The following is a 17,015-nucleotide window of genomic DNA, read 5'->3' as shown; positions in this document are numbered from 1 at the left end:
TTTATGGGGTTGTTGACTCTGAAACGAGCATCTCATATCAAATCTCACCTAAAAGAGATTCTCTGCATCACAGGCACAGTTTGTTTTTCCTTGCATGTCTTTTCTTATGGATTGTATTACACAGTATTCTGTGCTGTGGCCGCAGTCTATTTCTTGGAAGAGGGCATCCAGGAGCCGGGCTGGAACGTGTTTGCAGTGCTTGTCGGTTCTTCGCTGATCTCCTCCTTGCCAAAGTTGGCGGCAGCTGCATGGCCCTTTGCCACAGTCCTCGGGGTCGCCACCAGACCTTCCTTGTACTCTTTAGCACGGAGAGCCAAATCATTCTCCTCCACCTCTTTGGCCTTCACCTTGATCTGCTCCCTCTGAGACTCGTTCTTCAGCAGCTCCTATTAAAGTACCCAAAAACACACATTCAGTCAGTGATTATCAAAAAGCACAGCACAGAGTACAGCATGATATAATTTTCTCTTTAAAAAAATAATAGGGAATCTAGATCGATGGTAAAATGTAGTGTTTTCTAATCCTAGTCCTTGGGGACGACTGCAGTGTGTTTGAAATGTCTTCCTGCTGCAGCACACCCGATCTGAAAGGAAGAACCAAACTCCTGCTGATTCCTGATAATGAACCTGTCATCTCAATCAGGGAGACATCCGAGCCATGGCAGAGCAGGACAGGCAAACACTTCAATCCCACCTGAGATTATTATATCCCTCCACACTCATATTCTGCTCATATCTGTGTTTTCAGTATTACGTGAATGATTTATCATGATATAATGACTTTATTCACACTTGCAGGACTCAGGTGTGTCATAGAATTATAGCAAACCAAATGCTGGTCAGATCAAAGTTAATCCCAAAAAAAAAAAAAGAACCAACTTGATGTGTTAATATTTTATCTTGGCGATTAAAGTCTCAAAGTCAAGCAGCAACATTTCAGACTAATTTTTCCAGATGATTATAAAACTTTATTTATATTTTAGCATTGGCTGAGCTGGCCCTGATCAGCTGGTACAAGAGTGCAAATCTTTTCTCACAAAATAGGCCACAGATACTAACTTTTGATTGAATCCCAAACTTCCTCATGTTCTCATCATTACAAAACATTATTGGCAACACAAATGATAACTTCTCTTGCTAGCTAAATGCATTTAATCAAAAAATATGGCGAGTTTTTATATTAAGGCTCCAAGTGTCACAATTTTTCACTGAAGTTTATTTTATAAATTTGATTTGGCTCCATCACACCTGCAATTAACTTACTCCTAACATCTGTGTTTTGATGAAATGTTAGGTCACATTTCCACCTATGTATTTCAATTTTCTTACAAATATAGGGAAATGTTGCTTTAGGGATTATGCACGATTCTTTTAAATTCTCGATATCATAAGACAGAATTTGATCTCTCCAGAACTGTAGGGTATACAGAGACTGCATTTTAATACTACTTAAAAGATAAAGTGAGGCCTTGAAATGACTTGCTGGAGTCTCCAAACTGTCCAGCAATGATGCAAGTTTTTCTGTCTTTGCTGACCTCTCTCTATTTCGGTTTACTTCCTCATTAGTCCAAAGTAAAGGAGCAACAACACTGCACTAAGAGACCTTCCAGGAACAAACGTGTCAAGTATGAGGTAGGACATTTCCCTAATAAAACAAAAACATGTTCAGTCAACTTATGGTCGACCAGTAAACCCGAGTTGACAATTACTTAGAGATGATTGGTAGGCTGACAGAACAAGTGGTATTCACACTATAAACAACCATTTAAACTCATGGAAACAATTACAGACTGAACACAGTCCACTGGTGGAATAGTTAGACACTTGAGCCACAACTAGTGTCCAGTGATGTTAGCCTCGCCCTGGCGCTCGCGGCCAAAAAGGAAGGGAGGACTGGGCATAATGCTGTTGTGTGCTGGCAGGACTGAGGGACTGGAAAAGAGAGGACAGAGTGGTGGCCAAAAAGCCCTGCTTTGGGGAGGGAGACAAACATACTGAGCTGCTTTTCCAGCCTGTTAATGACAGGATTTAATCCAATCAATTTATGTCGGCTTGGACCGGGAAGAGAGGGAGCGTGACAAGGGGTAGGGTAATGTGCTGGGAGTGAAGCCTTGGCCACATCAACACTGTCCAGCTGTCGATGGCAGCTATTGGGCAGACGCAAGGCAGAAAATTGGAAGAGAATGTTCTGGCAGTGGAGGCAGGAGATGGCATTGGCTACTGGCAGGCAGAGAGGACACAGAGATAGAAAGAGTGCCGGGGTACTGGCCTTCCAAGGGATTTCCTATAGACCCACATTTCGCCAGCCAAATAATTTCCAACATTCTCACATTTAAAGAGCAATAAACCCAGTGAGAGGTGCACATGGGGAAAAAAAAAACTGCACTCCTTCACCAGTCCCATCATGGCGACTGCCAGAAATAAAACACAAAAAGCTGAGATGCAGGCTTCTGCTGGAAAAAAAGAAAGTAAACTAGGACATGGTGTCAGTGAGCCCCTTGTTCACAGGCTGTTTTTGCTCTCAGTCTCGCCATCAATGCACTTCAACTGCTGTTTATTTTAACACCTGTCCCCCAAAGTTCCTGGATTCACTTCGAAACTGTAAGATAAAACAAATCAAAGCCTTTCCTTTTCCATCTTTGCTTCTTTCGCTCCCTTGTAACCAGTCCCCCAGAGTCCAACCATCAGCGCAGCGGGGATGCTCACGGGGGGGTGGGAGGAGGAAGACGTACCTCTACGGAGGGGGGCTCCTTCCGTCTGCCTCGAATCCAAGCTGGAGGAGGAGAGAGGAGGAAATAAATAAGAGTGAGAACACCCACACAAACATACGCTGCACAAACAAAACCTGGAGTCAAGTTTAAAGGCTGCAGCTATAGAATCACTGAGTTTTAGGGCACTACAGTAGCTCAGTGCAACTACTGAGTAACCGATTTAGCTGGGGGAGTCTATCCGGGGTGTTTTTTTCTCTCTCTCTTTTTTTTTTTTTTTTTAGTTTGTTTTCTTTCATTTCACTTAGCAAACTACAGGGAAAACATGCAGAGCTATGCACACGGTAAACTGGAAACATTAATGCTGCTTTCGTCTGTGCAGAGCAGGGCCACCGAGTGCTGTGTCTCCGAAGAGAAAGTGTGGATCTGCTCTGATCTGTGAATTTGAAAGTACACACTCTGTCATTCTTCATCAATACTTCTGTCCTTCTTTTTCCTCTTGAGTAGAACTGTGTCTGTCTGTCATCTTTTTTTTTTCCCCCCCATTTAAAGAAGCTCTGTTTTGGCTGAGCTGGCTGCATAGCAGAACAGGTTAAAGAAAGCCAGAGAGAGAAAGAGAGAGAGCCTGAGAGAGATTTTGTAACTCTTCCTCCAGCTAGCACTGGGATTCTAGGCCTCTTTCATCCCTTTCTTATTTGCATCCTGATGAAAATGCATGAGGGATGGGGCGAAGCAGGATGAGGGGTTTAAGGTGGATAAAGCCAGTCTGAGACAGAGGGAACAGTTTGTATCCAGTTGTAAGAAATTTGAAACAGTATTTTATGGTTCGGTTGTATAACACCAGCAGAAGGCATCTTTGATAAACTCATGAATACGCTTCCCCCCCCCCCCAACCCCCAACCCATCTTGCAGTATGAAAAAAAGAAAAAAAAAAAAGAAAATCAATGGATTAGCTTGAACTCCAAAAGGTACAGTGACAAATTTGTCATCCTCTCCTATTTGTGCAGCAGTTTGTGTACTCTGCTGGATAGCCCTTTTGTTAACGCTGTCATTAATCCGTGTTGCAGAGAGTTAACAGTCCAGACTTACCATCCCACTCCATCGGAATGCTGCCTTCTATATATTCATATTCTGAAGGATTGGCTGCTACCACCATCCGCTTGGCACGGACATGCTTTCCTAGGGAACAGAAACCAAAAAAAAAAAAAAAAAAAAAAAAAAAAAAACAGACAGTGAGATGAACCCGGAGTGAGACGAGATGCTCAACAATGATGCATACGGAATACGAAGGAACACAAACAAACACAATGAGGAGCAGACACAATGCTCTCCGTCGACCGCGCGCAGATCCAGACAGACGCACAGACACACAAATACGCAGAGGGATGACAGTGCTGTGACAGGCCATGGATGATTACCTCGTGGCCCTCGGGCCCTTCTCCTCAGATCTCGCTGAGTGGCTCCAAATCTGGGCTAAGCCTTTATGCAAATCAGCCTCCCTTTAACCCAACCAACCACAGCCCCCCTCTCTGACAACCTCTTCCAATCACAGTGCTCTGGCTAACAATGCCCTCCAAAATCAACATCAAGCTGAGCAGGAGACAAAAGAGGTCAGATATCACAGAGAACAGGAGAGGCATGAGCTGCATGGAATATTAAGTGCTCCTTTCCCTATCTGTATACAGCACGTCACTCGCTAGCAGCAAGGCCACCGCCAATTATTTTGGTCAAATCTGCTGATTAGACAAGTTTGGCTGGCATACAATGACATGGAGAAGGCGGAATGGGGGGCAGTGGAGAGAGCGAGAGCCATAGGAAGAATAGAAAAGCGCAAGAAAATGTTTAAAAATGGATCCTCGCTTGGTGATCGAGAGCACTGTAACAGTGCTCACTAATAACAAGTGCTGTGTTTCCATAGTTTCTCCTCACAGGTAGCCGGATGTCAATCTATCTCTTCCATCCCTCTGAGAAATGATGAGGCAAAGACGGGAAAGGCACGAGAGAGAACGAGAGAGAGAGAGAGCGAGAGAGAGAGAGAGAGAGAGAGAGAGATGATGCATGGCAAACATGGCTAGAAGGAGAGAAATGGATGGGCAAGGAAAACAACACGCTCCAAAACACAGACAATCTGTCAGGATTCCATCACAGTTTCTCCGCAGCTGAGTGGACATGGACAAATGGAGGCAACCACCTCCACGCACGCTGCAGACTGATGGCCTTAATGTTTACTTCAGCCATAACAGATAGGTATGGCACTGGGCTAGGATAAATGATTGCACTCTGAAAAAGTGGATAAGCGCAGGCTGTGCAGCTGCCTTGCTCGGTTCTCCCAAACAGAAATGTATATTCCTTTTAATTTCAAAGATTAAAAAAAAAAAAAAAATGTATTTTTCACACATGTGCTGTCCTGTAATTATGCCTTATGAGAATGATTTTGTTCCATACTTTATCCAGCCTGTATAGTAATCAGGTCAGCTAATTAGGCTAGTATTGCTTTGGTTCTGCTTTGGTTCCCACTAGATTGTCACTATAGAGCCTCACAGGCTCCCGCTCTTCAGCGTGCTGGATCCAGGTTTAAAAAAAAAAAAAAAAAAAAAAACCTGCGTTTTCTCACCTCATGTGCAAAACAGACTCGGAAATGAGTGGAAAGCATTGTAAGATCCTCACGCTTGTTTACATGTATGTCTTAAAATGTCTTCTGAGATAGTGTTTCCTAGAAACCCCCTCACACATGGCACCCCAATGAAAACAACTGCCAGCAAGCAGAAGGCTGCGATCTCTAGGCAATACGAACAAATATATTTAACAGGTATGCTAATTATAAACACATATCATCCATATTTGCTCTGGTTGTGGGTGGCAGCAGACTAAAATGGTGCACTTACTGTACATTACCGTCCCCACAAGCACTGCGCTCGGCTACAGCTAATGTCTAACTAATAAGCTTAAGGTGAGGTGCCTCTCTCTCCCAGCTTGTATCTATTTACCCCTTTACTCCCTGCCACACTCCAGCATGGCTCTCTTCTTGTGTTGTTGTAGCTTTTGCAGCATGACTAAACCCCTTCCTCCATGGCTTTTATCCTTGGATTTGAATAACAAATACAGTATGTACATATATTTATGAAACACGACTGATCCTCCTACCACGTACACACTGGGAGGAGGCTTGTCAGTCTGATTGGGGTGAATCTCGCTCTCTTGGTAATCTCAGATCTGGGACATCCATGAAAAAAAAAATGCACAGGCCAAGGCTATACTGCATTTACGGCAAAAGTGCAAAGAAATTGCAATAGGGTTTAAAAAAATCTATTTATTTATTCATTTATTTTAAGAGAACATCATCACATCTCATTATTCTAACAGGGTTTTTTTTTTTTTTTTTTTCTAAATGCAGTTGCTGCTTATAATCCCACTCCTGACATAATGCAGCATAACAGAATTGGCTGGTCTGGCACATTTTCTCTCACCTCAGGGGGATGCCTGCGACTAATAATTACCATAATTACCAATTAATATATTCTCCAAATGAATAATACTTTTCAACCAACAACCCAACAGATCATTTACACAAAAACAAACCAGACAAAGATGGGCACCCAGACATGTATATAGCCTGTTTTGCTTTGATTATCAGTTAAAATTTGAAAAACACAACATTGTGACAAGGCCTGCCAATTTGTTTAGAACTTTACTTGCTCAAAGTGATGATATACTGTGATTTAGAATATGGAAAACAGTCGAAACCCTTCAGCTGTGAAAGCCATGTGAATACTATTGATGTTCAAATGTTAGTGAGCAAAATTCAAAAATAAAACAAAACAAAAATTACAATTGTGGGTACTTAAGAGAGTACCTTACATTTTTTGGTTTGTTTACTCTGTGTCAGTGTGTGTGAAAGTAGGGTTCAATTTTTGGGCAACAAAGGGCAATAAAATACAAGCAAACAAAAAAAACCTTACAGGACACCCATATTTTGAAAAGGAACAGATTTAAGGACTGATATGGGGAGCATCAGTTAGTAAATTTCATTGGACATTGGTGTAGAGGTTGCCGCACAAACAGAATGTTCTGGAATGAAGTACTGGCTTTGTCATGAGGCTTTTCTTTGCTTACTTTGCATATTCTCCTTGTGCACGTGGAGGATTTTAATACAATTTTATCTGTATTTGTAAAGCATGTTCATTGTATTTGTAAAAACAGTCATCTCATGGCACTTTTACAGAGAAAAACTCATATTCGTATTGCACATGAGCAAGTATAGGTTACAGTAAAAAGAAAGTAAGAAGCTTCTGCTTCTTACTTTCTTTTTAGATAACCTTTGCAAAACCAGGCTCAGAGGTGGAGGTCTGTTGTTCCAGTTGGGTTTAGGGGAAAAGAGCAACGGCTAGAACAGAGATAGAGAGCAACAAACAAATTGCCATCAGGAGGTAAGCTAATCTACTTGTGCAGACTAGATGGGAGCAGGAAGCTCAGATCACCAACTTACAGATCCACTGTCACAGATCCTACAGAAGGGCACACAGGGAAAGAGATAACAGAGGGGAGAGAGCATGGATGACAGGAGAGAGACAGAATATTAAAGATATGCAACGGTGAAATATGGAAGAGTGAGAAAGGAGAGCTGAAGCTCAATGCAGTAAAAGTCTCCCAGCAGTCTAAACCTATAGCAGCTTAACTTTAAAATGGGTCCAGGGCGGCCTGGGCCAGCCCCAACTGTAATCTTTATCAAATAGAAACGTTTTTAAGACTAATCTCTGAAATTAAAGACGGTTAGCCTCCCTTGCTGATACCGGGAGCTCGTTCCACATGAGAGAAGCCTGATAGCCAAAAGCTCTGCCACCCGCTCTACTTTTAGAAAACCTAGGAACCTGCAGTAACCAGCACTCTGAGAACGAAGCATTCTGCTGGGGCGATGTGGGACTAACAGCTCTCTAAGGTGTGATGAAGCCTGGTTGTTAACAGCCTTATCAGTTGAAAGATAACTTCTAAAGTTAGTTCAGAGGCAGAAATTGCAGCTCACCCAGACTTATATGTCTTGAAGACAAGCGTCTACTTTGACAAACTATTATAATCTCAGTTCATAGATACATTTGTGCATCATCTGCATAGTAATGGAGTGCTTACTCATATTATTTTCTACAGGAAGCATGTATAATGTGAAAAGTACAGGTCTTAACACAGAATCCTGTGGAACGTCACTGTGGTTTAGGTTGAGCTGAAGAAAAATCATAAACATGAACAAAGTCTGTCTGTCTGATGAATATGATTGAAACCGGTTTCGGAATGTCTCTTTAATCTTAATGATATACTGCAGCCTCTGTTTTCCCTGGATAAACCATTTCCTCACACAGTTCAAAAACATACACTTAATTGGCACATAGGTGTGAGTGTGTGCAACTGTCTATGTTTGTCCTGTAATTAGCCGACAGCCAATATAGGATGTACTTTACTTTTGCCAAGAGTTGGCTAAAATCAGCTCTCGTGCCCCGTGACCCCGAGTTGGATAAAGTGTAAACAGAAGATGGATGGGTGAAAACAACTGAGATAAACTACCAACATACCAGACAGCTTAAACAGAACAAATATTTGATTAAGACTGTACAGGTACTATGTGGACAGGCTGATGTCCACCTGGGAACTAAATTAGTCCCATTACTGAGCTGATCATGTCCATATAGAACTATAAAAGGGACAAACACCGGAAACCAGTGTTCACACTCTGCCTGAGGTCCTGTGCCTGGGACACAGTTGCTCTAACAAAATGCTAAGAAACCAAACAAAAAACCTTCATCGAGAGGACAGACTAAACTTTTCCACAATGGTTTATTAATAAAACAGTAAACATCTCGCTCATTTTCACTTTCCAGTTCCACAAACAGTAGATGAGAATATAGCCTTTACACATTAGAAGGTTCTACTGAGTAAATATTTAGTGTTTCGCTTGAAAAAATGTCAGCCAAGGTCAACTGATAATCAGTATTTTTACAACCTCATTTTTCTCAAGATAATTATTAACTGAATTATAATTACAGGCGCCTTTTCAAAGTTTTATACAATCTCCGCTTTAGGATTCCTGACACATAGAGTCATCAGTAAGCTATCTTTCTGCCTCACAATCCAGGCCTGCCCCCTTCTCCTCCCCCTCCTCTCCACTTCCATCGAGATAGAGAGAGAAAGAGCGGTATGAAGGGTGTTAGGAGCTCTCGATCTCAGCAGGCCCCCTTGTGACAGGCCTGCCTTCTCATCACTCACTAGGGGAAACCTACTTACCAGACACACACACGCATGCACACACACACACACACACACAACTGGCTAGAGAGCAGGCAGATTAACCTGAGGGACAGGAGCGAGGACGCTGCCTCTTACCGTGAAGGACAAACGCAGCACTGCGTTGGAGAGGGGGTGGGGCCAGCGGCGGGAGGAATGAAATCCCACCACATAAATATTCATGAGCCATCTCACCTGTCTGAGCGCGACTCATCTGTGCGCCTAGCTGTGGAACCTGGCGGGGGGAGGGGAGAGAGAGCAAAGGGAGGAAGGGAGTAGACAGAGAGGCAGGCGTGGGTGAGGGGGTTGGCGTGGCAGCCACACTTCAATCCTTCCCATTCGTTAAAATAAGACATGATGTGCTCAGAGGGCTGCTCTTTGAACCCTGAACACACCCCGCTAAACTCCATCACCTGCTTCAGCACGCACACACACCGAGAAACACCCAACTTCACACATCAGCTCCCAGGTGAGTACTACTGAGGGCGACCCTGAGAGGCTTTTCACCTCCACAATGTCACTGCGGGCATCCCGAGCTCCTCTCCTCCACTCTTGATTTTCATTACATTCGCAGACGTCAGGAAGAAACACACCTCCATTCACGACATCTGGATGAATCCTTAAAATCATGGAAAACAAGAGAGAGTGAGCTCTCTGCGTCTGACCCCCCAACTGAGGGATCCTGTCACATGTTCTTCATCACCGACACCGCAGGAAACAACACAACAGATTGCAATGCAATGCAGACAAAAGCTCGTAACGCCAAAACACGTGGTGCTGTTACCAATTGCTCAGTCTTCTTGAATTTCAGAGGTGAAGCTGGGAGCTTTAGGCCTGACATGGTGGTGGAATAAAAAGCCGTCCTGTAGCAGTGAGCCCATTGAGCCAAGTATATTCCGCTCCAGCTGGGCCGTGTGTCAGTGTGGGACCAGCGTGTGCATCGTAATGGGCGGCTTTACGAAGATGGAGTGATCCGATAAGCATCAGTGATACAAGGGCAACCAGGTACCGATATGGACACCCCCTTCTTCCCCCCACTCTCTATTTCTCTGCCTTCCTCCGATCACTTTCCCTGGAAAAAAAAAAAAAAAAATAATGGTGGGGATGTGTGAGGCCTGTAACCATGGTTACCCATTAGTCCAGAGCCTAGTGATGCAGGATTGAGGTTTAGAGGGAAAAGGCCAGTCGTTGTTTTGCATCAGCTGTGGTGAGAGGAGGAGCCTGGGTGTAAACTAGGCCTGCTGCTGCTGCTGCTCCGTTGTATTCAGCCTCATTCTGTTTGTCCCTGTTGCTGTCGATCCCGCTGAGGCTCCAGCGACTCAGAATAGAGGAGAATAATTCATATTGGAGTATTAACATACTGAAAAGAATACTTTGATTTCCCCTGTGTTTTACTTTAACTAAATGCAGGCGCACTCTGTGATGCTCTGCCTGAGACCACCCATCCTCTTGAAATCTCCTGCCCACCTGATGAGTTATAAAGGAGGACGGCGGTCAGCCAGGAAGTCAGCGTCCTTTGTGAGTCTGTGCAGCCATGTGTACCCCTTTTCCTTCCTCAGCAGCTTGTCAGAGGTCTGTGTGTGATGCCCCTACACCGAGCTGTCCACCCCTTTCTATTCACCTCCATCACTCCCATCCAACCCCCTTCCTCTCCCCTCCTATGCACCTTCAGTCCCCCCCCACTCCCACTCTCCATTAACCTATCTCCACCTTCTCTCTCTCCCCCTCTGTCTGTCTGCCTGTTCCACCCACTCATTTCACCCTCTTTCTGTCAGAAACCCTCCTTTCACTTTAACTCTCCCCATTCTTCCCCCACTCTATAATTTCACCCCATATGTCAGCATCCCCTTTGTTCTTTGTCACTCACTTTCTGTACCCCACCTTCTTCTCCACCCTCCGTGAATCTCCCTCAGCCTTATCTTTTCTCCCTCACCCCTCGCTTTATTTCTCTCTGCCTGTCTGCTTTATTAAAATATTCTGAATTGAATAAGCAGCGGCGGGCTCCAAGAGACGTCTGCCGGTGTGTCGGCCTGTCTGTCAGTCTTCTCGCTTGAGTTTCTGACCGACAAAGAGCCCTGCTGTATCAAAACATTTCTCGGGCTATCTAACCAAGCCAGATACATGAGCCATTAGATGGGAATCGCATCTAGGCCAACTGGAAAAATATATCTGATTAATTGGTTGAGTTCCCCCTGCTGGCATCATTGACTGTATGCTGCCGCTCGTTACAGTCGCTACTAAAACCTACTATTATATGTGCAGAAAAGTCCAAATAAAGTGTAATTCTTCAGTTTCAATACAAAATATTTCATTGCTTTTACAGAAAAAGGCAATCACCTTACAAATTTAAAGACGTGGAGTTATTTTTTAACTTCCCAGAATTGTTTGCAGGAGGAACTAGTTAAAACTTTATTAGCTGAATTTCGGTCTGTTAAAGTGTAAAATAAACCCACTGGCCTGATTGATATTTTAATTGTTAAGTAATTAATCTGAACTTGAAGTATGACAAAAATTTAAACTTTTGTAGCACAAAGACATTTTTTCAAAAAAATACCATCAAACTGATAGGTACCATCATCATTACCTTTCTTACAGTGCTTTTTTACTTTAACCTATAATCATGCTGTAGTCGTTCCACTTCCATTTGTGCTAAGCCCGAGCTTGTCCTCACAAAAATGTGCAAATATAGAGCAAAGTTAAAGCAAAGCAAAGCAGATGACATTGTTAAAACTATCAAAGAAAAGTCACCTTACAGATTAAACTCGATAGCATCCTTCAATGTAATTACAGTTAATCAAATAAAATGTTATATACTAATTGTAAAAGAATATTAGGTGAATTTTTCAATCACGATTAATCAGTGAATTTCCATGGTTAACCACAATTAATTGCATTTCGAAATGCATGTTCAAAATTCTGTTATTTAGCATAAATCTAATAAATATTAATATAAATCATTTCTTACCTGAATGTATTAATTATAGAATCAAAGAAAAAAAACATTTCTTTTTGACCTTTGGTTTTTCTTTTTCCATTCAAAAAAGTGCCATGTAGACCAACAACAATGTCAAGAATAGTTTTTTTACAGTAAAGTGTCACTTCAAAATCAAAAAAATACTAAAATACATCTTAAACAAAATGCTTCAATAGTGTGGTCATGAAACCAAGACTCAGAGGAAGGAAATGACTTCTAAGTAATTTAGTGCTTACTTTGAGAGATATCAAGTCACTTATGCTACTTAAAATATAAATAATAGCAGTCGTAACAATCGTACTAATTCTAACTTAAAATAACAGCAAGAAAGTGATATGTAGCACTGGTGCGAAATTAGTACTTCGTTTAAGACAAAGTACAAAACACAAAATGGCCACAGTAGGAAATCTGTAACATTTTCAAGCTTCAAATGAAGAATCTAATCCACATAATTAAACTGAAAAGCACAAGGGTTAAAAAAAAAAAAAAACAATGTCCCAATGACATTGTAAAATGAGAAGGAAAAAAATTGCACTCATTAGTTGCAGCCACTTTCTCTCCTATTTCTTTTCTTTGAGCCAATTGTTAACCCTAACCCTTATTCTGCGATTAATTGCAATAAAAAAACATTACTCTTTTGACAGCCCTACATTAATTAATTACGATTAATGCAATTAACACTGACAGCCCTAATTATTAATACATCTCAATGTTGGTAACCACAGATCCTCTAATTACAAATAAGGGAAATGGAAGTTTTGAGTATAGATGTGAATTTTAAAGGTGGCGTTCCATATATGTTACAATACAGCAAGCTGCTAACGTAAAAGTCTGGCTGAGGCTAGCGGCCTTTCCTCCCAGGCAATGAATCTGCATCAGCAGCAGAGAGGCGGAAGAAGCTGGAGGACAGCAGGAATGAATTTAGTTGTATCATATATATTATGATGCAGTAACATCAATTATTTAATAATAAAAAAGGACTGATAAGGAGTAATGACAATAGCAGTAGCATTGATAAACTTATAACCATCTCTTCTGCTCCTGAACCACAAATCCATTAGCAGGAGGCAAAAAACGATAAAATCCATATCCAGGCTACATGTATGCAGATATTGATCTACTGCTGATAGGTGGGGTTTAATGGACCTGCAAAAAGCAGCACCGCTGGTACTGGATGGAGACCAATTTCAAATGTGTTGCCACTGAAAATACATTTGCCCGTCTCTCATTTTCTGCATCTATCTTTTCAAATGCCTTTTTAATGAAGTAGTTAAGCCACTCCATGATGTACCACCAGATACCCATACAAACACACACTTGGCAAACAGTCTACAGCAAGATGAGCTAAATCCTATAATGATTAAACAACCTTCATTTAAACCCCATGCATTGCAAAGCTGCTGATCAATTAACGTGATTTACTTTAGCCGCTCTGGACGGAGCCGTTCCAAGGTAAACACCAACTCGGTGTCCTACTGTAGGATAGACCTTCCTTCATCACACCCTGGGGATGACTTGTGGTAGAATAAACAGCCATTTGGACCCTCGTCACTCTCCGCTGTGACTCTTTCCGAGGAAATGTGCGGCTTGAATCAACGCTCTGATGACACACGGCCATCTGTTGTTGTGCTAAGTGTGTTAGGGCATGAAGTGGGAAGAAAACACACAATTGTAGTTTTTATTTCCTTTTTTTTTTTTTTTTTTTGCACAGATACAAATACACAGGCGCACACAAAGAGTGTGTGGCCGTCGTTCCACACAAAAAAACACATGTACACAATCACAGATGCACACACTAATGCAAAAGCACACACCTCCTCCCATCATTCCCCAGAGTCACCCATCCTGAAATAGCAGAACTGAGGCCTTTTCAGTTTTTCACTTCATAGAACAGAGCTGGGGAATCAAATAAATAATAGACAAAGAGAGAGGGATAGTGATAGGACGACAAGTCAATGCGTCTTTTCTCTGCAACAGCGTGGCACACCTCTGAAGAACCCCTGAATCTCTTCCATTCTCCACACGGTGAAGAGGACCAATAGATTAAAACTGCATGGCACACACCGCTAAAATGAACAGCGCTAAAAATACATCCTTTTCACCAAGACATGAAAAGAAAACTGCCTTTCCCCTGTCCAGTATTGAGCAGCCATTGATTCCAAGACAAAGGCTACACCTCCTCAAAGAGGTAAGAAAAATAGCAATCATACAGGCAATTATTTTCAAATGTGCCTGCAGCGGCCGATAATGTCAGAGCGCCTCTCTTCCTAAATAAAGGGAGGGAAGGCAGGCGTCAAAGCTGCAGGCCCACTGCTGAAGACGAATGAGCCCATCCACAGAATGCTTCGCTTTCATCTGGGCAGCATGACACGGCGCCCCATGCCGTGTGAGGCAGAGCTGGGCCTGGGGGACAGACTCGCACAGAAACAGAGAAGAATATAGATTCTCTATTCAGCCCTGTGAAGACAACGCCAAGGCAAAGACCTTCTAAGACCAGTGGCGAGGTTGCCAGTGGCTCTCTTGTAGCCTTGCCACAGACAACAATCACTTGGCCTGCACAGCCTGTAGCCCTCTACGAGGCAGCAGCAAAAGGTAGGCCTTTATAGCCGCACCTTTTGTAAAGACAGAGCCCAAGATCCTCTCTTTCTCTGTCTCTCAAGGCTTGTACTTCAGACCCAGGCTTTTTTTATTTTGATGAGGAGCGGGCTTTAAAAAGCTCTCTGCTGGGTCCAGCCCTCCTCGCCGCTGAAACACTCTCTGTTTTGAATAGAAATCTTCAACTGGAATTACTTCAAAGGAGAAAAATCCAGAGGCAAAAATAAAGGGGTGGGGCAAAAGGAAAGAGGGAGTATCTAAAGGCAAATAAAAAGGGTATGCTCAGAAGAGGGTGCTAAAATCAGATAGGACAGATCCACATTAGACCAAAAGTTGTTTCCCCATCTCTTTTTTTCTCTCTTACCAACCATTAACATTGTCATATGTAGCCTCGCCCTGGCTGCCAGCATTGCTTACGCCCCAGTTTTCTAAAGTTAACAGATTGAGAGTAGTAGAAAATGGGAGCAGCAAAGCATGGATAACTGTAGAGAGGGATAGACTGGGCACAGGGAATGGACAAATGAATAGAGGTAGTGGGCAGAGAGAGATAGAGAGTGAGAGTCCTCACCTACTTCAACTACTACTTATGAGCTGCAGTGGAAAGCCCTGCGGTCCATGCCTTAAGGCCCTGAGCCCACGCTTGGCCTATCAGTTTAAGATCAAAAAGAGCTCGCTTTAGCAAGACATATGGACTAAATAATGCATCTGCTTTATTTCCACAAGGCTGGACGTGGTGAGTGGCGGAAAGAAAAGACACAACTGTGCTCACTATATGCTTCTTTGTGTTTATCATGAATGCATATGCAAGTCTCTGTATGCATCCGCCACGACTGTGTTTGTTCGGAACCAGTTTTTCTACAGGCCAACTAGCCTCTCTACAGTGTCAGTCATTGTGACGGGACAGTGAATAGGGTAGCCTGTAGCGTGCTAGAAAATGGGCTGCTGTGATGTCTCATTTGAATAGTCTGACAGCCAGGGGTAGAGGAGCAGCCTTGTAATGAATTATAAATACGAGGTGGATGCAAGTTTCCCCACAAACTGCTGAGAAAAGGTGAAACACAAAGTCAAGTTCAGTCAGAGAGAACGCAGGCTTGCAACCTTCCAGAGGTCGATTCCTCCTCGGCAAAAAAAACAAACAAACAAAAAAAAGGTATCTAGTTGGGTCTGCTGAGAAACACGTAACAAGTAATATATCATTGTATGAAGTCTTTTCGCCTTGTGCTTGTAAAAGATAAACTTTAGCTATCTTGTGGGACCAAAAGAGGGAGACAAACACAAGCATGTGTAGGTGGGATGAAATGACTCTCAAATTATTTCTATCTAGTGAATTACATAGATTAACTGAGCTATGTACAAGAACAATCATTCCAGTAGACAATCTGTAGAATAAAATTAAGGTATGTAGCTACTAACCAGCAGAATCATGTCTGATGCAGCAAGGGATCTAACTCTGTGACCTCTGACTCCTGACCTTCAGTCTGCAGTTGGCACACAACACCAGAGTTGCAATAATTTAACTGGACAAAATAGAGGAATTAAGATGCAGGTTGTTATGAATTTTGCTCAACCCAGTAATGACATGATTCATGCACAATTTCTACATTAATTTATTCCAGAACAAAGTGGTGCAACAAACAGACTTCCCATTCCACCATGTCAGAGGTAAGGCATTAATTATAGTGTGCAGCTTGAATTCTACCTATCAGTATCACTATAAAAAAGACACGATAACTGGAACAGGATTTACAGCATACCTGGCCATTAAGTCTGCCAGAACCAACAAGTATGTCCTTGGTCTTCTCAGTAAGAGATGGTGTGAAGGACACCACAGGCATCCCACCATGGATTAGCCTGACACAGTTCTACTGCTTCACTTGAGCATTACATAGTATCACCGGAGTACTGCCATGTCTCAGCAGAGATATCTGACCTCCTTATAAAGCCTCATCACAGACATTTAATTCCATTCAATATTTCATCTGTGGAACTCTGTCCTATCTGACAGCTTGGATAGTAGTGGTGTCATCACAACGTCGCCTTGCACATGTGACATTCATTCAAAACTTAAATGCAAGTGCTTGCTCCACTGCAAAGCCCAGAGTCTGACAAAGAAACATTGTAAATGAGACGCATGCTCCATCTAGTGTTAAACGTATGATACTACAGGGCGAAAGGGTAAAGGCAGAGTCAAACCTGGTGGTTTGAGATGTTTCCAGACTGCTTCATCACTGCTTTTAGAGGGTTTAATCAACTACACGTGTTCCGACTGTGAAGAAAAACACGACAATATTATGTTAGACTTCATTTACCTGTCCATGACTTCTGTTCTGGAATCAAGTAATATTTATTCCCCAGGTGATCGGTTCCGACGTGGACTCGTACTACTCCAAAAGTGCGCCGTAAAACCTCAGCAAGCCTGCTCATTTTTAACAGGACGAGGCTCCTGGTGAGTGAAATAAGAAGCGGTTA

The 17,015-nt window shown here is 42.6% G+C and overlaps 1 protein-coding gene across 1 annotated transcript; it reads right to left on the bottom strand.

Moving 5' to 3' along the window:
- Nucleotides 1-134: 134 nt before the first annotated feature.
- Nucleotides 135-16,970, bottom strand: ndufaf2 (NADH:ubiquinone oxidoreductase complex assembly factor 2). The gene is made up of 4 exons (XM_030104963.1): nucleotides 16,856-16,970; nucleotides 3,797-3,886; nucleotides 2,732-2,772; nucleotides 135-386 (listed from the first exon to the last, which is right to left on the bottom strand). Exons 1-4 carry the CDS (start codon nucleotides 16,968-16,970, stop codon nucleotides 147-149), a joined length of 486 nt encoding a protein of 161 aa, XP_029960823.1. The 3' UTR covers nucleotides 135-146.
- Nucleotides 16,971-17,015: the final 45 nt, after the last annotated feature.

This window comes from Salarias fasciatus, chromosome 12 (assembly GCF_902148845.1).
Source record: "Salarias fasciatus chromosome 12, fSalaFa1.1, whole genome shotgun sequence".
NCBI classification, from domain to species: domain Eukaryota; kingdom Metazoa; phylum Chordata; class Actinopteri; order Blenniiformes; family Blenniidae; genus Salarias; species Salarias fasciatus.
The sequence above is the reverse complement of the archived record's forward strand: the minus strand, read 5'-3'. Positions and strand labels throughout refer to the sequence as shown.